Source organism: Geotrypetes seraphini, chromosome 11, assembly GCF_902459505.1.
Source record: "Geotrypetes seraphini chromosome 11, aGeoSer1.1, whole genome shotgun sequence".
Taxonomy (NCBI): domain Eukaryota; kingdom Metazoa; phylum Chordata; class Amphibia; order Gymnophiona; family Dermophiidae; genus Geotrypetes; species Geotrypetes seraphini.
In genome coordinates this window covers 136,690,802-136,713,174 of record NC_047094.1, presented here as the reverse complement: position 1 = coordinate 136,713,174, position 22,373 = coordinate 136,690,802, and the positions used below count along the sequence as shown (strand labels likewise).

The 22,373-nt window shown below is 41.5% G+C and overlaps 1 protein-coding gene across 6 annotated transcripts in view; it reads right to left on the bottom strand.

Annotated features, from left to right (window-relative positions):
• Positions 1–22,373, bottom strand: part of NCOA6 (nuclear receptor coactivator 6) — an 80,346-nt gene that overhangs the window by 46,525 nt on the left and 11,448 nt on the right. For all 6 annotated transcript variants that reach the window (XM_033963117.1, XM_033963118.1, XM_033963120.1 and 3 more), the window contains exons 5-8: positions 18,288–18,410; positions 15,870–15,998; positions 11,963–12,784; positions 8,483–8,629 (exon numbers count right to left, since the gene is read on the bottom strand). In XM_033963117.1, the coding sequence (XP_033819008.1) occupies positions 8,483–8,629; positions 11,963–12,784; positions 15,870–15,998; positions 18,288–18,410 (1,221 nt within the window). The remainder of the gene's footprint in view (positions 1–8,482; positions 8,630–11,962; positions 12,785–15,869; positions 15,999–18,287; positions 18,411–22,373) is intronic.

Below are 22,373 nucleotides of genomic sequence, written 5' to 3'. Positions count from 1 at the left end.
GCGGAAAGACGGAATCTTGAGAGCTCTGTTGACCCCTTTCAAATCCAGGATGGGCCGAAAGGTCCCCTCCTTTATGGCCACCACAAAGTAAATGGAGTACCTGCCGGTGCCCCACTCCGTAGGGGACACCGGCACCACTGCCTCGAGATCTAGCAAACGCTGAAGGGTCTGACGAAAAGCCTGCGTCTTCCATGGAGTCTGACATGGAGAAGCGAGGAAAAGGTCCGGCAGAGAGCGGGTAAACTCCAGAGCGTAACCGTCCCGCACCACCTCAAGGACCCACTGATCGGACGCGATCTCGGCCCATTTGGGGAAAAATTTGCGCAGCCGGGCCCCCACCGGAACCAAAGGGGGCGCCGGCAAGGAGTCATTGCGCAGGACGGGAAGCGGGGGAACCGGCGGAGGGATTCCCTGCCCCCCGACGGGCCCCCCGAAAGGGCTGCATGCGCTGGAAGAACCGACCCCGGGAAAAACCCTGAGCCGGGAAAGAAGCAGCCCCACGCCCCGGGCGATACTTGCGAAATTCCCGCAAACGCCCCCGGGCAGCCCCACACCTAGACGCAGGGCGGGCACGGTCCTCAGGCAGACGGGGCACCTTCGAGTCCGTCAGAGTCTGAATCAACTCATCTAATTCCTCTCCAAACAAAAAGACCCCCTAAAGGGAACTTTAGTAAACTTAGCTTTGGACGCAGAATCCGCCGCCCAAGCGCGCAGCCACAAAATACGCCGCGCGGCCATGCCATAGACTTAGCCGAAATCCGCACCAAGTCATAAAGAGCATCTGAGAGGAACGAGGCAGCCATCGCAATCTTCGCTACCTCCTGATCCACTAGAGACCAGTCATCAGACTCCCGATCCAGGACACGCTCAGCCCACCGAAACACGGCGCGAGCGACTAGCTCCCCACAAACAGCCGCCTGGACCCCAAAGGCAGAGACATCAAAATCATACTTAAGAAGAGTCTCTAACGCACGCGCCTCCGAGACCCTAAGAGCAGAACCGTCCATAACAGGCACGGTATGCCGCTTAGGAAGTGCCGAGACCACCGCGTTCCCCATTGGCAAAATTAAGGTAGCCCTACCTCCCTCCGGGACGGGATACCCAAGAGCCAAGGCGCACACCAAACGAAACTGCGCCCATAGGCCACTGCGCCAACACAAAATCCCGCAAATCCTGACGCACAGGAAAAGAGCGGGAACCAGGACAGACCCCCTGAAGCAGAGGGGCCCCCATACGCGGGGTCTCCGGCGGCGCCACTGCAAAAATGCAGCACCAAGGAGACCTGCTACACAGGTCTAAAAGCTCATCCCTCTGAATAAAAAAGCGCACCACGGACGCATCTGCTCTGGAAGACGGGAAACCCGCCGCCCCGCTGCCAACAGGCGTCCCCTCTAGAGGATCCTGGAAGCCCGCCAAAGCAGCCAGGTCCTCAACCAGGCCAACACGCTCCTCCGCCCACCAATTCGCAATCCAAGCCCCCCCGCGGGCGCTTGGATGAGGGAGGAGGAAGAGGGGACGCCAAACGAAAAGAGGGAGGCAAAGCCATAGGGGGCGCGGAGGGAAACCCCCCCCGAAACCCCCCAGGCGCACGTGGGACCCCCAAAAGTCCGCACAAAGAAAGAAAATAAATTGGGGGCAAAAAACCCCTGGGGGTCCCCAGGGACTCCCTGCCCCAGCAGGGTCCATGCTGAAACCTGCCCCTGTGTTCGCCATACAGGGGGAAGGTCACCTGAGGTTGCAGACAAAATGGAGGGGCCAGACAAAGAAAATGGCGAAGTTCCCGCCAAAAATGCTCCCTCCATGGCCTGTAGCGGCTGAGAAGACTGAACAGTCTCAGCCGCTAAGACAGGCAAGTCGGCATCAGCTGTCAAAAAATCAGCTGAGAGGGAATCCTTCGGGGAATCCCTCCGTGGGCGGTTGTGGAAGACCGGGCTTCCCCACTGCTCCAAGCCGACTCGCGAGGCACCATCGGCGGGGAGCTCTGGGCGCCTGCAGCCGCTGCCGACGGAGCTCCACCACCTCACCGACCCAAACCGCCGAGTTCAGGCCGGCCGCGAGTGCCTCGCGGCTGGACTAAAATTGTGGCCTACTCCCCCGGAGAAGGGCACAATTGCTCCATACGCGACCTAGCTATAAAAAAGTGCTGGTTACATGAAAAAATACAGTAAAATACAGTTTTCTTAAAGGGAAACAACCCTTCAGACCAGCACTACCTCAGGATTTTTTATTTTTTATTTTTTTTTTTTTTTTACAGAACAGACTCCACAGGCTCTCGAAGCAATATGCCTTGCTTGACTTAGGGGGCAAGGCTTACTGCTGAGGCTCCTCTAAAAAAATGTGGGGAGGTGGAGGAAGTGGGGGGAGGGACCCCGCTCGTGACCCGCCGGGTTTGACACCCCCGAGGTCGGACGGACCCCCAAACAGGGCCCGACCAAGCTCCGTCCGGCCAAAAACAGGGACAATAAACCCCTAAACAAATTCCAACAGCCCTACCAAGAGAGATGGGTACAGATCACTCAACACCTGCTGGAGACTGAAAGAAGACTGAGGGAAATAGAGAAGGGAGGATAGTATATACTGTCCCAAAGTTTTGTTTTCAGTCTCCACCTGCTGGTCATGATTAGATATATACCCATTCGTAAAGTTAACCTCTACTGGTCTGGAGCGTGCTAAAGAATGGGCTTTGAGGGAGGGTGGGGTGAGGGTTACATTTGTATTTATAGGTTATAATGATAAGATGTTCAAGTGCTCAGATTAATTGTGTTTATTATGAATTTTTGTATACTTGATGAAAGTTTAAAAATGAATAAAGAAGTTAAAAAAAAAAAAAAAAGGAAAAGCTTTATCTTACCTGATAACTTTTTTTAATTGTAGCAGATGAATCCGGAGATTTATGGGTTGTGATCATATACCAGCAGGTGGCAATAGAGAGCACTGAACTGAACTGTCTTATGGGACAGAATCCCTCCTAGTGAGTTAGTATAGCTCATAACAATGCAGAAGAAACAATAAGGCACTGAAAACTCCCTCCTCAGAGTGTGAACTTGCAGATAATGCATTAAAAAAAGTAGGTATAACAAAAGTTGAAACAGGAACAATCACATGAACAATAACTTGAACAGACAGCAAGCATTAGCTAAAGAGGGTGGGGCTCTGAATTCTTCTGCTGTGATTAAAGAAAAGAAAGTTATCAGGTAAAGCAAACTTTTCCTTCCTTAGCATCTGCAGATGAATCCAGAGACTGGTGGGATGTAGTAAAGCAGTCCTCATGTTGGGTGGGAATCTTAAAACTTCCAGTGATAAAAGAGATCACCCATAAGAAGCATCTTCCCCGGTCACATCATCTACCCAATAGTGCCTGTTAAAGGTATGCACCAAGAGCCACATGGCAGTTCCACACATTTCCTCCACAGAAAAAGACTTGGATTCAGCCCACGAGGTCACTATGGCTCTAGTGGAGTGAGCTTGTAGCAAAAGAGCAGATAAGCATCCAAGTAAGCTTGCCTAATCCAGTGAGTAATAGTCGATTTGGACCTGAAAAAAAGGTGGTTCGAGCGATGGAATTGGTAGCCTGTAAATATTGTAAAATGACTCGGCAAATATCCTTGAATAATCCTCCCACTGAAAGGAGGGAAGGAAACCTGGCTGATCAAGATAAGCATAGAGATCACTTTCGGAAGAAATGAAGGAAGTGTGTCAATGATAACTCCCGAGTCTGTGAAATGGAGACAAGGAACGCTGCAAGATAAGGCCTGCAATTTGAACACCCTGCGCACTGAATAAATAGCCACCAGAAAAACTGCTTTTAGGCTTAAGATCCTTCAAAGGCTCAAACGGAACCCTAGTATGACTCAAAGAATCAGATTGAGTCTCTGGACAAGGGCAATGAAGAGGAGGTCGAAGATGACTGGCCCCTTTTTAGAAATGCGCCAACTTTGAATTTTCTTCATTCTTCAGGGTAGCTCCCCAGCCCAGCCCAGCGGCTGCAAGGGAGGCACAAGGGAAGAGCGTGGGAGACGAGCTCCAGCTCCTGACGCCCCTTGCGGTGAACAAAATCAAAAAGAGCACAAATAGTCAGGAATACAGGCAGCAATACAGACAAGACAACAAATACAGACAAGAACACAGACAATGACAACCGCTAAGAATACTGAATACAGAAGGACAAAACCAAAAGAAGTCAAACAGCCCTACAACCACATTCATTACCCAAACCCACACCTACAAAGTATCAAATCTCACAAAAGAGACACACAATGCCCTAAGTCTCACCCAGACAGCAACATGCACTCCTACTCTCATGATGAAGCCTCCTCTTATTCCTATACTTCCTCTGCTATGCATTTCCACCCTTATAGCCGTATAAAACATATCCCCCATGGAACTACAAGCAACAAAGACCCAGTCCACCAGGAACTCAAAACCAATCGACGGAATACATCGGACAACCTCGGCACATTCTACCCATACAATGGAACAAACACAATCACAACAGACACCGAAAACAAACGAACCCTAAACCCCTCAACAACCCACTATCTACAAAATGCTTAACAAAAACAAACAAAATCACCATCCCCTGCATTTATGTTAATGCTCGATCAGTAGTAAACAAGCTTTTCAACCTAAATGACCTAATCACATCCAAGGATATTGCTCTGACGTACATCACAGAAACATGGCTGAAAGACCTTGAAAGCCCTGAATTCCCACAACTCTGCCCACAGGGTCACAACATTCTTCATCTTCCCAGAAAGCTCAAACGTGGAGCCCGGCAATAATCTACAAAAACTCATATACCATCGCCGAACCCGACCTGGAATTCATCACCTGCAAGCTTGAAAGTGAGCACAACTTCGCACACAAGAACGTGGGAATTCTTCCACTCTAGTCTACAGACCCCCTAGCATTAATTCAGACTCCATCACAAAAACGATGGAAATAATAACAAACCTCACTTGCCAACATGAAAAACTAATCATATCACCAAGTATCAGCCTACTCCTTGAATCTGCAGAAAATAAAGTAGTCACTAAACTCAAGACTCTACTTGAGGACTGCCAAATCACAATCATATCCTCAGGCCCCACCCATGAAAAAGGCTATACCCTAGACCTGTTTGCATCCTCCCCCCCAAACCTAGTCAGTAGGGCCAAATGGTCCCAAGTCCCATGGATAGATCACTTTATCCTAGAATTCTGCTTAAACCTAACTGACATAGACCTGAACTCCAAAGTTACCAAAGACATAAGACTAGTCTGCAGGAAAACAAGATCTGATTTATTCTGGAACATGGTGTCAAAATCTCTCCCTCCCCCCATGAATAACACCACCTCAATGATAACCAACTGGAACAAAATCATAACCAAAACCCTAGATACCATAACCCTCCTCCACCCGCGCATAGTAAAATCAAACCGAACTTTGCCCTGGTTTACGAAGTCCTATATATAGATGTCTAGAGAGGAAATGGAGGAAAAACAAGACACCAGAACACAGAACACAATGGAGAGCAGCCATAAATAAATATAAGGACAATATATCCAAAACCAAGAAAAAAATACTATGCCAGTAAACTAAGAAACAACACAACCGACAGCAAAAAAAAACTGTTTCACCTAGTGCAGGGGTAGCCAATTCCGGTCCTTGAGAGCTGGAGCCAGGTCAGGTTTTCAGGATATCCACAGTGAATATGGATGAGATGGATTTGCATGCACTGCCTCCTTGAGATGCAAATCTATCTCATGTTCAAAAAGGTTATTTTAATAAGTTTAAGGATGTGTGGGGCCATTGATAAATTATTGTAAACAATAGTTATCATTTTTCCCTGATTTCCCTGATTTCCCTAATTAAAAGATTTGGGAGGGGGGTTGACTTTTTAATATTCGATATGAAGAGTACGAATGATTTTATTATATTGTATGTATCAACTGATATTAGTATGGTGAGTGGGAAGGGGATAAATTTTATTTTGGGAACATGTGTGGTATTTCAAGCGATGTATTAAGTTAATCTGTTATTATTTTCTGTACACTTGATGTAAATATAAAATGAATAAAGAATATTTAAAAAAAAGGGATGCATCCTTATTCCCTCTTTCCTGAGAAACGCTACTTCAACTGCCAGTACCTTGGAAAAGGTCATAGGCATGGTGGCTAACCCATAAGGCATTGCCTGGAACTTAAAATACAGACCCAGAATCACAAATCTCAGGAGCCACTGATGCATCAGCCAAATGGGAATATGTAAAATATGCCTCCTTGAGATTGAGAGCTGTGAGAAACTCGCCTGACTGCACTGTGGCTAGGATTGAGCTTTTTTAGAGGTCCAACACTGGATGGAAATTTTTTGAAACAATGAAATAAATGGAGTAACGGCCCTGACCGAGTTCAGAACTTGGTACTGGAACTGCCCCTAAATCCAGCAAAGATTGAAGAGTGGGTAAAATTGCTGCCTTTTTTAAAGAAGCTCTGCATGGGGATTCCAAGAAAAAATCTCTGATGGGAGTGGAAAATTCTAATTTGTAAACTACTCTGATAATTTAGAGAACCTACTGGCCTGTAGTAATCTTGGGCCACAACTGACAATGCCATTTGTTTGGCTGTCATATAAGGAATTGACCAAATAAGCGAGCCCTGACTCCATGCTCAGGAATTCCAGAAAAAGCTGAGAATCCCCATCCCCTAAAGTATCTGTTGCCTACTGAACCCAACTGAGACAAGCCCATGCAGGATACGAGCTGCAAATTGCAGTTTGCAGGGAAAGAGCAGAAACCTTAAAAGACTTTTAGGACAGACTCCAATTTCCTCTCCTGGATGACCTTCCTCTACCTTCTAGCTCAACAGATCCAGAACAGCAGCTAAGTAGATGAGACCAGGAGCTTATAAAGAACCATCCACACCTGCTAGAGATAGAAATATACTAATTGACCAGGAGGAATTCTGTCTATAAGACAAAGTTCAGTTTTTAAGAAGACAAAGAAAAAAAACCCCCAGATACATCAATTCCCTAATTATTTATCTGAATCAAGGCCAGCATTATTTGACACCTTATGTATTGTCACTTTGCATTTTACAAAAAAGACAAATTTGTTGGTTACTACTGTTGTGGTTACCTCATTCGATATGGGATTTTTATTTTATGATTGGTGAATTTTCTATTTATGCTTTCATATGATGCAATCCATATTTAAGTACATAAGAACTGCCATACTGAGATAGACCAAAGGTCCATCAAGCTCAGTCTTCTGTTTCCAACAGTACCCAGGTCCTAAGTACCTAGCTAGATCCCAAGTAGTATGCTGCTTATCCTGGGAATATGCAGTGAATCACATTTGGGTTATTATATCCCCGACCCAAATGTGATTCACTGCAGCTTATGAAATGCTCTTAGAGTCTTTAAATATAAGTGCAATAAAATTATTTACATTTAAAGTGACAGTACACTTTTAGCACTGTCCAAACTGGGCTCTGTGGATGATGTCACCCACATGTGAGAATATGTTGCCTGCTTGTCCAAGGATAAAATTATTTACATGAATTGGGAATGCTAATTAATGGAATTTGAAGAATGCTATATAAGTTAAGTGAGACCGGTGACTATTTGATACTTCACTCCCAGTCGGCAATGAAGTTTTGAGCAGACACAGGTGGTATCACTGAGGTCTTGAAGATTGTGTTGATTTAATATATTACTTATTAGTTCTTTGAGTGACAGTACTATATATGAATTAGTAGGGTTGGGAGGGAGGGTTTAAATATTATCATTTAAGTTAAATTGATAGAGAATCAAGTGATATTGTATAAGTTTAAATGTTATTTTATGATACACTTGTTGTAAGATGTAAAATGAATAAAGAATTTAAAAGAAAAAGTGACGGTACACTTTTGCACTGTCCGTGCCAGGCTCTGTGGTTGGCATTATCCACATGTGAGAATATGCTGCCTGCCTGTTTTCAGATTAAAGGAGCCCTAAGAATTTTGCTCTTTTTTCTTTATAGTAACTTACTTTTTAATTTCTTCTTTCACCTCTCCTCCAAATCTGTGAAGCATGATGGAGCATTATAAGAATTTTTTTTAAAATTTTTAACATTGTTTCTATGTACATTTTTCTTCATTTTCTTGTAATACTTTTTTGCCTGATGGATAACGTTATTTGTGTCTTGAATATTTTTCTTTAAATGTGGCTAATTCATTCTGTTTGTGGAAGGAGAAAGCAACAGCTGCTCCATTATGTGTAACAGTTCAGACTCTTTGCTGTTTGAAATTTTCATTTTATGATTAGCAAAAATTATTTCAGCTTTATTATTCAGATCCTAGCAAGTCATGAAAATCAAAACCAACCTTCCATAGAGGAAAGTCCATGCAGACACAAACCTTGGGAAGACCGGGGAGCCAAAATTCAGAAAGGAGGTTCAAAAGGAAATGGAATAAATCACAAAACAAAAGGTGAAGCATAGGACCATTTCCTTGTTAACACAGACCTGGGTGCTGCACATTATGATTTGGCTGTAGCTGAGGAGCTCCTGCATTCACTGCTGTTCCTGGTGCTGAAGATGATACCTGGCCTTGCATATAGTTCGGATTAGACTGGCCTGCAGAGAATCCAGGTGGAAGACGTTTAGCCATCCCTTTATAAGACAGAAAAAGAATGGATAAGTGAAATTTTCCCCCACTAGCTCAAATCTATTGTTCCTCACAGCAATACAGAAAAATAAATACATGAATATAAAAAAGTTTATTATCCATTCCCTTACATTCCCAGGCAGGCCTGGGGACTAGCCCCTTCCATTTCGTGCTACACAACCCCACACGGTCAACCAGAAACTGTAACATGTTTGCTTACTCAAAGATCACCGGTTGTAAATATAAGTCCTTTTTGGACAGGTCTTTCATATTTCAAGCAAGCAAACAGCAGTCCTGGCTGGGTAACTACATCAATGGAGCCAGGATGACCTATGGCGCCTTTCGGAAAGTACTGTTTGACAGATCTATCTCCTAAACAGAAGCCACACTAAATTTATATTTTCTTTCTGTCTATTTCTTGTGTAATATGTTGTACTTTCACTATTTGCATTTTGTAATTCGCTGATTGTCCAGCTCTCTTTGGTGTGAACCGCCTAGAAGTCATCTGACTATGGCGGTATAGAGAATAAAGTTATTATTATTATTATTATCATCACCTTGTCTTTTTTAATTTTTTTTTTTACCTTAAAAGCTTCCTCTCATTCCTGCTCAACAGGTACCAGGCTAGGATCTGGTGTCAGGAGCACTTCTTTCACAAGATACATGGGGATTTTTCTATTTTATTCATAGCATTCTCCTCCTCAAACATAGCAATCACATGTCCTGAGACTGGTCACTGAGCATTACTCTTAAGTAATGATTAGGACTACTTCCTCCCAAAAGCTTTGAAATATGACTGGAGCACTCAAACTGCAAACTAGGAACCTTCTACATGGCAGTGGACAGCATTTGTCACTGGGCAGTCATACAACATCCTTACAAATATTTTTTGAATCAAGACAAAGTAGTAGAGTCAAGAAACAAAAGAGAAATCCAACACAGTCTGCAGTGAAAACAAAACAACACACGGAAAACAAGGAAAAACAGACAAAACGTACAAGATGCAGGCTATGTTTATTCTATCTATTATGAAACGCGGTTAATGTTACCACCTTTTAACAAACCAAAGGACCCGACACGGTTCGTGTTTCAGTAAACACGCCTTCTTCAGGGGTCCAAGGTTGATAAGGTTTCAAATTAAACCGCAAATAAAAATAAACATGAGCCTGTGTAAATCAAGGATAATCACCAACTGGCGGTCTCAGTGTAAACTTGCAACAGAGCCTGCATCTTGTACATCAGGGCTGCAGTTTTTCCTTGTTTTCCGAAAGTAGTAGAGTCAAACATGATGGTACATTTCTCCTTCCTCTGTCACCAGACTTGGGCAATCTGTTTATGGAGCAAGAACAAGCCCCGATTCTGGCTACTAGTCATCACCTTTAAATGAGAACCACAAATCCCTCTACAAAAACTTTGTGATTTGGGTTCTGCCTTTGGAATGTACCTAGGGAGTTAAAGATTTGCTGTGCACTGCAATGCAATGCAGCTTCCCAAATCATCCCTGGAACTCTTTTTAAAAACTAGTTTTTTGGGATCCTGCTAGGTACTTGTGACATGGATTGTCCACTGTTAGACCCAGGATACTAAGCTTGATGAAGGATAAATTAGGTCCTTACCTGCTAATTTTCTTTCTTTTAGTCCCTCCAGACCGGCACAGAAACGGATGGGTTTACACTCCTCTACCAGCAGGTGGAGACAGATATTGACTTTTGGCTACTGTACAAGTAGGCTGTGCAGTCCCTCTTATACTCAGTCTTAACAAATAGCCAAGCAGAAAAAAAACAATAGGCTGAAAACATCCCAACTCCACATGTACATGGAGAAGACAAAGGAAAACACTGTTGGATACTGATTAGAACAGGAATCTTTCAGAAATGCCCCACAGTTTGCCAGCTAAACCAACCGAACCAAAAGTTGCTGCTCTTTAAACTCCACAAAACAACCAACAAAAAAGAAAACCCGCAGAAAAACCCGTACTTCTTCACAAAAAACACCAAACAGAAGAACAGGGCGGGGGTCTGTGCTGATCTGGAGGGACTAAAATAAAGAAAATTAGCAGGTAAGGACCTAATTTCTCCTTTTTTAGCGTTCTTCCAGACTGGCACAGAAATGGATGGGATGTACCAAAGCAGTACCCATCGTGGGTGGGACCCCACAACCAACGCACTTTTTAGAAGTGCTCATAATTAAAACGCAAATAAACCCATGCACAACAATGCTGTATAACAATGGCGGCCTCAGGCTTCTATTAAAACTCCTTTTATTTGTGTCTTTTTTTTTTTCCAAAAACTTCTCAAAGCTCACCAACTGTCTCAAGTTAAGAGCAGATCCCACATGGCTCTCTAAACTGTTAGTACCGGTATCGGTGGCAAGGCATACAGTTGAGACTCCTCTAAAGCCAGAAAACCACCTGGGCAGGTGGAGGAAATGGGGAGATGGACTCGGCCCTTCTGAGCGTGACACCCCCGAGGTCGGTAGGACCCCCAAGAAGGTCCCCCAAGCTCAGCCCGGACAACAAAAAGGACAAGAAAGATTCACTAACCAGATCCAACAGGCCTTACTTAACAAACCTCAGCAGAGACTGCAGACAACTCCTAATGGAGACTGAGAAAAGCCTAGGTTTAAGAGGGACTGTAGCCAAAAGTCAATGTCTCAGTCTCCACCTGCTGGCAGAGGAGCATAAACCCATCTGTTTCTGTGTCGATCTGGAGGGATGCTAAAGAACTTTTGTTCTATCCAGCCCAACACAACAATTCTTATGTTTGTTCACTCTGCCTGAGTTTCCTACCATAGGTGTCTTGCTTGACGAGAATCCTCTGCCTTGAGCAAAGACTGTTGTCATCTTGACTGCTTAATAAGAAAAAGTTCATACTGTGTTCCAACCTGATATTTCAACCCTAGGCTACCTTGGTTCAGAACCAAGTATCATGCCTAAATTTTAACTTGGGAAGTTAATTTAGCCTGCAATACCTTTGTACTGTGCAAGTTCTAGTTGGTTTTTGCTCTCTAGAGCAAAGGATACTTTGAATTCTAGTTTATTCTAATGGTATAGATATAACTTTAAATTCTAATAGTTAAACTGGCAAAAACCAATAAATTACTACTTTAAAGAAAGAGAAGATATCCTTGTTCTTTAAAGTGTACATCACAAGTGTCTGGGTTAAATGGCTAATTCCAAATAAATCTGCCCTACAGTGTAGTCCATGGATATAATCAAAGACAGGGAGATGGGGGAGGGGGGCCGGACGACACACACCCTGTCAGCATCTCCACCTGCTTTTGTCATGTCCTGAAAATCTGGAAATAAAGAAAGCACATTTGCTGAGCACATCTCTTACCTCCAAGACTGGAATGCAAAGTTTGTGGCCCCTGGCTTTGCTGCTGCATCACCATGAAATTTGGGGGCATATTTCCTGGTTGTGCTACAGGATTCCTACCAGGTGAACTGACAGGCTGTTGAAATCCCTGGGAAAGAGCATTAGTCTGGGATGGTCTAGGTCCCATCTGCTGCTGTGGTTGGTTAACAGTTGGAGATGATGCAGGAGATGATCCTTGCTGGAAAGAAGGAGAAGAGGCAGGAGACTTGTTGGTCAGATGGGGCTGCTGAAGAGGTGTGGGGACCCTGGTTGGCCCTCCCTGTAGGGTCTTCAGCTGGGGAGCAGTGAACTGACCTGCATTGCTCATCTGAGGGAAGTTTGAGTGAGCCTGAGAGGCCTGCTGACTTCCAAATGGATAAGGAGGTGGAGGGTGAGATGGAGTTTGCACACTTGCCAAAGATGGCCTTGCTGGAAATTGCTGCTGCTGCATTGGGCCAGGTAATGGTGTTTTTTTCCACCCTTGGTTTGATGTTAGTGTACCCATTGTTCCTTGAGCAGGTGGAGGCTGAAGTGCTCCTGAAGATAGCTGGTTCCAACCTGGAGGAACTGGAACCTGAGTTGGGGTAGCAAAAGAAGGTCGCACTCCCTGAGGCAGCTGTGGATGTTGCTGGGGTAGTCGGGCTTGCAGTGGTGGCTGTTGATGCTGAAGTTGCTGGAAGCTGACAGGGTTTATTTGTCTGGTAGTAGACACTGATTGCATGGAATGGAGCTGAGGTGTTAAGGACCCAGATGGATGACCTTGTTGCTGAACTGCAGTGCCAGACATCAGTGGTTCTACTGTATCTATTTAAGCCAATCAAGAATAAAACAGACCAAAAAAAAAAGATCAATATTCTGTAAGATTTTTCATATTTTAAATAACAATCATTTTAGATTTTACAAGTGTACAGAAAAATCATCAGTTAATATCCAACCTCACTCGAAACTCTACAATTTCCTCAAAATGAAGATTTAACCCCAACCCACCCCCCAAAATTGTATTCAACAAATACATGCCACATATTATAATAACTTATACCATTTGATCTATAAATTAATAGTGAAATTCAAAAACCCATCCCCCACCCTCCAACAATATATATAGTAAGTAGGGAAACATGCTGATTACGGTATTCATTATAATAACTTATTAATGGCCCCCACAGATCCTTAAATTTATTAAAACATCTTTTTGAACTGCTAACACTCTTTCCATTTTATACACGTGACACACCGAGTTCCACCAAAAACAATAATTTAATCTTTTACAATCTTTCCAATTATATGTTATTTGTTGAATGGCAACTCTAATAAGTTTTCTGAAGACAGCTATATCCCATTTACACAAGTGGATGGCATGATCCCAACTGCAGCAAACTAGACATGTTTGTTTTTTGGGGGGGTTTTTTATTCTTTATTCGTTTTCAATCTTACATCAAGTGCACAAACAATAAAACAATACAATTAAACACATCACTTGACAATCTTACAATACATAAAATTACCACCCTCCCCTCCCATCATTCCTGTATTATTTTCCCAATATGAATATTAAAAAATATACCTCCCTCTCCCCCCAATCATTAGACGGTGTATATTACAATAGAAAATGGTGTTTACTCATTACAATAAGAAGTTAATGGCTCCCAAATTTTATTAAATTTCTTATAGCTTCCTTGTTGTATAGCTATTGCTCTTTCCATTTTATTGTCCCTTTATCTTAGCCTTTTAGAACTCAATTTGGGATCAAGTAAATTGTTTATTGGAAAAGCATTATCTTATGATACAGTACTATTTGGTATGTCTATGAGGAAAAAGAGCCAAATATCATTACATAACAATAAACTTTTATTGATAATGACAGGAGTCGCCATTCAGCATATCACAAGTAATTGGGAAAATTACAGTAGACTCAATTACAATTTCTGGTGGAACTCATTTTGTCACATATATAAAATGGAAAGACATGTTTAAGTTTTTGTTTATTCAAAACTTTCTATACTGCCCTTCACTTGGGTACCAAAGTGGTCAATTTAATTCAATAAAAAAGGATGAACGTTCTCTTCCAGGAGATTCTTTTCCTGGGCAGTCAAATACCCATTAGCGTGCTTCAGCCCTGTCATCTCCAGAACAGGAAGGAGGTGGTGTTTGTGTGACAGGAAAATTGCCACTCTCAAGAGACACCCATTTCTGGTTACCTATCACACAGGTGGGACTCCACAGATAGGCAATGTCTTGAAAATACACACAGCAACCCATGAAACTGAAGGATGGAAAAGAATGCTTACGTGATATGAACTCCAAAAGGAAGCCCTCTCTGCTGTTATGCAAATACGATAGGTATTATATTCTACAAACTCTGACTCAGGAACAAAGCTCACTGCTGTCATTGCATGCACAAAACTAACCCATTCTGAGGCTGGTCAACTGTTTTGTTAGAAGAACATCTTTATGCTTTTCAATTATCAGAATGTTGATAGAATTTATTTTTTGGGGGGGTAATATTCAGCCTTTGATGGTCAGGTTTTGGATGTGCAGTGCCAGTACCTATCTGGTTAATGGCATTACATATCCAGACAACTGATAGTCTGTTGAGAAGCATTCTGGGTACTGCTTAATTCAACAGTGGTACCTAAGATTGCTTCCTGGTTAATTTAAGACAGTGCCTTTTTTGCTGTCTTAAGTTAACCAGATTGGAGGTGCTCAGGTAGCTCTCAGCTCTGCCTCTGGACTGCCCCAACACCAACTGGATAGTTCTGTGGCAGTTTCCCCAAATTCTCAGCAGTTAAGTGCCACTGAAAATAGCTTGTCCTACCTGGTTTTCTCTTGCTCATTATCAGCTCCTATATAAAAAGGGATCAATGTCTATCCATCCATAGACATAACAGCTTTCTTTTAAAAAAGAAGGGGGAACAGAAAGACCCTCACTAAATTTGGCCTGTAGATTGAAAATGTGGATCTCTCAAGACTCAAAATTTGAGATTGGATTATTATTTCTGGAGAACCAAGCCTCTCAAAGTAAAATCCAACCACTTTCAATGGAATTTTCCCCTAATATGGCATCCTGGCCTCACCTGGCATTGAGAAAGGAAAGGGGGACCTAAGTGAGTGCCTGGGGGTCTCTACTACACACTCTTGCAGGGAAGGGTGCCACTAGACACCAGAAGTGGGGTTTTTGTTTATTAATCAAGGAGGAAGGAGACACCAGGATTGTAAAAAAGAAGGGAAGGAGTTGGATGGTGCCATAGACATAAGGAAACGTCAGCTGGGACCAGTAGGGATGGGGGAGAGTGTTGGTGAGAAAGCTAACCAGAAAGGAAGATCAAGTTGGGCTACACTTGCTCTGGACCTGGCCAAAATAATTCACTAGGTAACCCTGCTGAGGTCACTTTTGTGTGTTCATTGCTGTGGCAACGTGCAGTCATGTATGCCATGCAAGGTAAACCCTCATTTAATCCCTTTTCTGCAAACCTGTTCATATGCCTTGTGGTGTAAACATATCTGAGCTGGCAGTAGATTTCTGTATCAGTCCCTGAAGCAGTTAGCAAAGAGTAGCATCAAAAGACTCCTTAGAAGTTACCTGGTGCTCAAACTCCAAAATCAGACACACATTCCTACCCCTCCACAATCACCTGCTCACAAGCATCAGGGTTGTTGGTAGATGAGGGTGCAATACATTTTATTAGGAGGAGGGGAACTCAGTGTGGAAAGAACTGCAGGTACTGAGAAAAATTCTATATGGAAATGAACATATATGCAATGTGAAAACAAATTTACACACTTCATCTCTTAAATCCTCTCAGTTTTTGAGCTTCAGTCCTACAGCAAGGAAGTGACACTTCATCTCTAAGATACCAAATTCTGGACACTACATTTTCTATAGCAGTACCTGACTGTGAGGCTGGCCTTGGTACCCTGGGTGGTAGATCTACATTTGTTGTTCCACTTATCATGGAGGATGTTATGCTCCCATTCTGTGACATCATAACAGCAGCAGGATTGTTCATGCGAATAAGGCCTACAAATAATGTGACATTCATGAGACCAGAAATGCTAGGAAGATTCTTTTTCTACTTTGTCTCTTTAGGAAATATCTTTAGTATACTGTATTTGGCTGATTACAAACTGCATTTGCTCTTGTAATAAACGTTGTGATAGAATAAAATAACCACCCCACAACTAAACCAGATTTTATTTTTCAACAACATATACCTCCTCTTTTACGAATACATAGCGTCAGCAGCAGCGGTAACTGCTCCTACGCTCTTATGAGCATCGGAGCAGTTACCGCTGCTGCTAAAACCCACATTATGCGTTCGTAAAAGAGGGAGTTAGCTGGTAAAATAGCAGCAGTGGATCTAAATTTCAACTTCTTTGGGCCTTACCTATCCATCTTAATATTGTTCTAACATTTTTACAATTTGAGAACAAAGCAAGTCATTCTTCCCACCCAATAGTAAGCAAGGTTGCTTTTCTATAACAGATGTTCTCTGTACACACTGTGCGCCTGATCATCTCCCAGTGATGCTCTGAGCATGTGATAGGCTTTATCACAGTTTCCGTAATTTGTCCTATTTGTATACTGCCCGTCTCGTATAAACCAGTCAACATGGTTGATAATAAAATGAATCAGGTAACAAATAATCCTGATCTAAAAGTAAAAATAAAAACACAAAACTAAATTAATCAAAAAAAATAAAGTAAGGAAAAGACATGCAGAACGGATAACCCCCAGGGTTAGTTCCATACTTCAAAGGAGAAATACAATTTTCAGGAAGGAATAAGGGCTGTGTGACCAATTCAACCTGCAGAGAACATCTGGTACACTTAAGGTAGTACCACAGTAATACACAACCCCAATTACATTTTATTTCCTTGTATAGACAGAAATTTTCCACCTGCACACCCATTGTTTGAGGTGACTGTTAAATTTTATATCCCTATAAATAGGTATATCAAAAAGCTTTATTTTTTTTTGCAACATTTACAACTTCCATAATGCAAAATCACAATAAATACACAATCAGCATGACCAGTAACTACCTAAAATGAAATTCTTCTGAAAGTCCTTAATTTTAAAGAATCTAACATTATAAAACGCTAATGCTGTCTTATATAATGAAATGCAATAAATGAAGATTTAACAGTAATATATGAACATCAGAGAGCAAATTAATATTAAATATAAAAGAAAGAAATCTGAGGTTTATTATTATACTATCAAAGATTAAGTACTTGTAGGGAGAGGCAATGTTAATATAATACCCTTTTATAAGAACATAAAAATAATCTCACTGGGTCAGACCAAAGGTCCATCAAGCCCAGCAATCCAGGTCCCTAGTACCTGGCCAAAACCCAAAGAGTAGCAACAGGGCAAGCAGTGGCTTCCCCCATGTCTTTCTCAATAACAGACTATGGACTTTTCCTCCAGGAACTTGTCCAAACCTTCTTAAAACCAACTACGATATCCACTCTTACCATATCCTCTGGCAATGCGTTTCAGAGCTTAACTATTCTCTGAGTGAAAAAATATTTCCTCCCATTGGTTTTAAAAGTATTTCCCTGTAACTTCATCGAGTGTCCCCTAGTCTTTGTCATTTTTGACAGAATGAAAAATCGATCCACTTATACCCATTCTACACCATCAGGATTTTGTAGACTTCAATCATATCTCCCCTCAACTGTCTCTTTTCCAAGCTGAAGAGCCTTAACTGTTTTAGTCTTTCCTTATGAAGTCATGTTAGGCTTTTTTTTTTTAATATATAAATCGCCGGCCACAGCGGTATTAGCTCCAGCATTCATAGGAATTCTTACACTAAAGCTCTCAGGGATTCACAGTATCACATTTGGCATTATGCGAGATCATACTTTCACAATGTTACCAGTGTATAATGAAACTCTTCTGTGATTTATTATTTTAATCAGACTAATTGTATTCCTGTTTTATTAACCTACCTCTGAAATTTACTCGTATAAATGTTGCAATTTATTGCTGCTCTGTATTTTAACAGGCCATTCAACTGCTGCATTGTTTCTAATAAAACTACTGTTTCCTTAATCAAGGCCAAGATATGTTCTAATTTTTCACCTTTTCATAGTTAACATAGTAGATGATGGCAGAAAGATCACAATGGTCCAGGTAGTTTGCTGGGTAAGGTGAACTCTATATGCTTGGTTTCCATCATTTTGCTTTTTTAGGGCTCTATGTGCATATACATTCTTTTGTTGTGATATTTCAGGACCATGAAAAAAACCCTCAGGCCCTTGCAAATAATTGACATCACCTGTAACTTTGCCTCATACGTACCTGGAGGTCCCTGCATAGGGAACCCTGTCTCTAATCTAACTGCATTGTTTCCTCCTGTAGGTCCATTCATTCTGACATCTTGGCTTCGGCTCTGAGTCAAGTTTAAGTTAATAGCCCCTTCACCTGGAAATTGAAAACAAGTGACCAAAATGTTATTTGAAGGAAGAAACAGCATTCTAGAACTTCTACTGGTCCTAGAGAAAATTGCAGTACTTACTGTACTAGGAGAACTTCTAAAGGTCCTGGAAAGTGCCCAAATAGAGAAATTACTGCATGATGCTTCAGCCTATGGTAAGCCTCTTTCGGTGCGCTAAACCTACCTTAATAAAAGTGCTAGGCTATGCTGGTTCGTAACTCAAACATTATAATAACACACTTCATAATATTATGTAACAGTTTGCTTTGTCTTAAGCTATCCTTAGTATGCTTTTATGTATTTAAGCATTGTATTTACATTATACTACACTTTGGGCATCAAATAAGTCTTTGTTAGTCATGAAAATATGATAAAACAAGTAAGTCTTTTTATTACAGATTTCAAAACCATTTCTGCAGATAAGTGTTTTGCCTCCAGAAATGGGTTATTTGAAAACTGATCCTCCTCTGAACAGGTAAAAATACATAAGCTGTTTCTACCTGTGCTGTAATGCAGATGCTTCCTGACAGTTAGGATGGGAAAGAAAATGTCATGCATAGCTCTAAATTTCAAAACTATTCAGAACATAAGAACAGCCTTACTGGGTCAGACAATGGTCCATCTAGTCCAGTATCGTGTCCTCACAATGGCCAATCCAGGTCACAAAATACCTGGCAAAAACTCAAATAGTAGCAACATTCCATGCTACTGATCCAAGGCAAGCAGTGGATTCCCCCAGCCAAGGCACCCAATGAAAAGCATGTGTGACTGCTGATGGGCAGCTTTTCCTAAGGCAATTTTCAAAGTACACATATATGCAAACTTAAGATCGTTCTGGGCCACGTTGGTTTAGTGCAGGAGTAGGCAATTCCGGTCCTCAAGAGCCGGAGCCAGGTCAGGTTTTCAGGATATCCACAATGAATATGTATGAGATGGATTTGCATGCACTGCCTCCTTGAGACGCAAATCTACCTCATGCATATTTATTGTGGATATCCTGAAAACCTGACCTGGCTCTCGAGGACCGGAACCGCCTACCCCTGGTTTAGTGCAATTGTTGAATCTACACTTCACTTGGTAAATGCTGAGCAGAGTGCTGTTGGGGGAAGGGGAGGAGGTTGGGAAGCAAATGTCTAATTATTTTGCCACTACTATTGCTACTTATTTTTCTAGCGTTATTAGATGTATGCTGTGCTATGTAGAAACACATAAGAGACAGTCCCTGTTCAAGACAGCTTACAATATATTCACAACAAACAGGACATTTTAGGGATTAGGAAGTTACATTTATGATAAGAATGGTTAAAACACACGAGTAAGGAGTTAAAACAAAGCTTAAAAATGTAGGCTTTTAGCCTGTATTGGCCAGAGACAAAGCATGACTTAGGAAGTCCAATCCAGGTGTAGAGGGCAACAAGATGGAAGTAACAGAGTCTGAAATTGATACTGGGGTACCAAAAAAGAATGACTTATCAGATGAATGGAGCGCCTAAAATAGTGAGAACTCCTTGGCTTCCACTTGTCGTTTTTGCTATTGAGGGCTCTCTTGAACGCATTTGATGGAGAAGAGAAGAAAAGTGAAAATCAGAGTTTACCCCCTCCCTGTGCCCAGACAAATCACCTGCCTTGGATGTTTGCAGGACTTCCTCTACCTCAGTATGCCCTTGTTCTGACAGTTTCACCAGTTGGTGAGATGGAATGCAACATGAATGGGGCATCACTGCGCCCTGAACAGAGAGAGGCTTCCCCATGACCCAGAAGTGGCCGTAGCAGAGCGTCTGTGTCAATTTAAGCAACAGTGGAAAGTTCAACCTTCCTCCCACTAAATTGGTGAGGGGGTACCAGCAAATAAATCCTAGTCAAAAAAGTCCTGGGTGTAAAGTTAGGACATAGTCCCCATGAAATAGCAGGTAGTTCAGAGACCTGTAGCATTCCTCTTGTGGGATGCAGTCCAGAATGCGGTATATAAACTGTTATTATTATTACTATATTGGTTAATAAGATTGTGGATGATGTTTCACAAGTGGTTACTGATCAAACTCTAGACCTGAATAAATATGCCATTAGATTGCCAATGCTTGCAAGATGTGAGCTCTGCAATGGTGAAGGATAAATAGGCCATATGTTATAAATTGGAGTATGTAGAAAAATCAATCAGAGAGAAACACTCTTTGGTTTTTTTTAATTTTCCAAAATTCCCACTGATAGCAGCACTAGATTTGGTTCAGAAATATTTTAAAAGATCCTGGAAATGGCTGTAGATAATTTACTACCTTTTGTTAGAACTCTCTATAAATTTATACCTGGAAGACCTAAAAGAGACTTTGGGAGAGGAAGAGATAAAAGAATGTAATGTAATTTATTTCTTATATACCGCTATTCCGTTAGGTTCTAAGCGGTTTACCGAAAATATACATTAAAATTATAAGTAAGAAAAGGTACTTAGAAATTCCCTTACTGTCCTGAAGGCTCACAATCTAACTAAAGTACCTGGAGAGTAATAAAGAAGTGAAAAATAGAGATAGAAGAAAAAATAAGAAAATAAACATTCTAACAAGACTGCATTGATCTAAATACTTTGGAAGGTAGAAGAGAGGAGAGAAAGGAACAGATGCAGAAGGAGGAACCGTTGAACAATAGAATTCTGGAGAAATGTAAATGATAAAAATAGAACAAAACAATGAACAAGGATGTCAGACTTAACTGATTTTTGAAGACTTATTGGAATTAGTTACACGAACAGCCACTTTTTCTAAGCCACCCGCGTAGTCAGGTGCCACGCGGCAAATGCTCCAACACCCTTTCACCTCCTATGGGCACTGGAGCATTTACCGCACCAGCCCACGCTGCTGGGAATTTGTAATATTTGTGGTTTATTCTATGAAAACTCTTCTCTTCTATTTCTCTCCCTTCAGATGTTTATTGTGGACTTATTATATTCTAATTAAGATGGTTTTCTCAGAGAAGCCAATTTTTATACACATTTTTTCAACCTATCATTTATAGTCTTTCCAGGAATTGATTATTGTGCTATTATTTCATAAGAGTATAAGAACTGCCATACTGGGACAGAACGAAGGTCTATCAAGTCCAGTCTCCTGTTTCCAACAGTGGCCAACCCAGGTCCCAAGTACTTAGCTAGATCCATGCTGTTCATCCTAGAAATAAGCAGTGGATTTCCGCAAGCCATCTCAATGATGGCCTATGAGCTTCTCTTTTTTTTAAACCCCATTAAGCTAACCGATTTCACCATTTTCTCCAGCAACAAATTCCAAAGTTTAATTACATGTTGTGTGAAGAAGTATTTTCTCTGGTTCCTTGTGTGCCCCATTATTAAGAGTGCTGTACTCACCTCTCTACTTTTTTATTTTCCTTATTTTATGGACATTATTATAAATCACCTTGATTTTATTAATTTGAAAATTGGTATAACAAATGCAATTAAACAAGACTCATATGCTACAGGATGACTCAAGGAAGTAGCAATATATGATATCAAACCTATCATTCAAAATAGAATCATGCTACGATACCATTTTTCCTTGGAAGAGGCAATATATATTTACATGCCCAGTAACACAATAAACATTTTATGTGCAACCTCTAAATCAATATTTCGGAAAAAAAGGGAATTATAATAATTTTAAGAAGATTTGGGGGCCATTGACAACTTATTGTAATGATTAGATACCTTTTTACATTGAAAGTATAATTATAATTATGGGAGGGGGGTATATAGTTATAATATAGGTTTAATCAATATTTGTGAATATAGCATATGTATATTGAATTTAGATTATAATATCTGTGAAAAGGGAGGGTGGGGGAGAGGGTAAATTTATGTATTTAGATGATATTAGAAAGAATTTCAAGTGATGTGTATGATTCAAGTTATGTAATATTGTACACTTGGTGGAAGATGGAAAAATGAATAAAGAATTGGAAAAAAA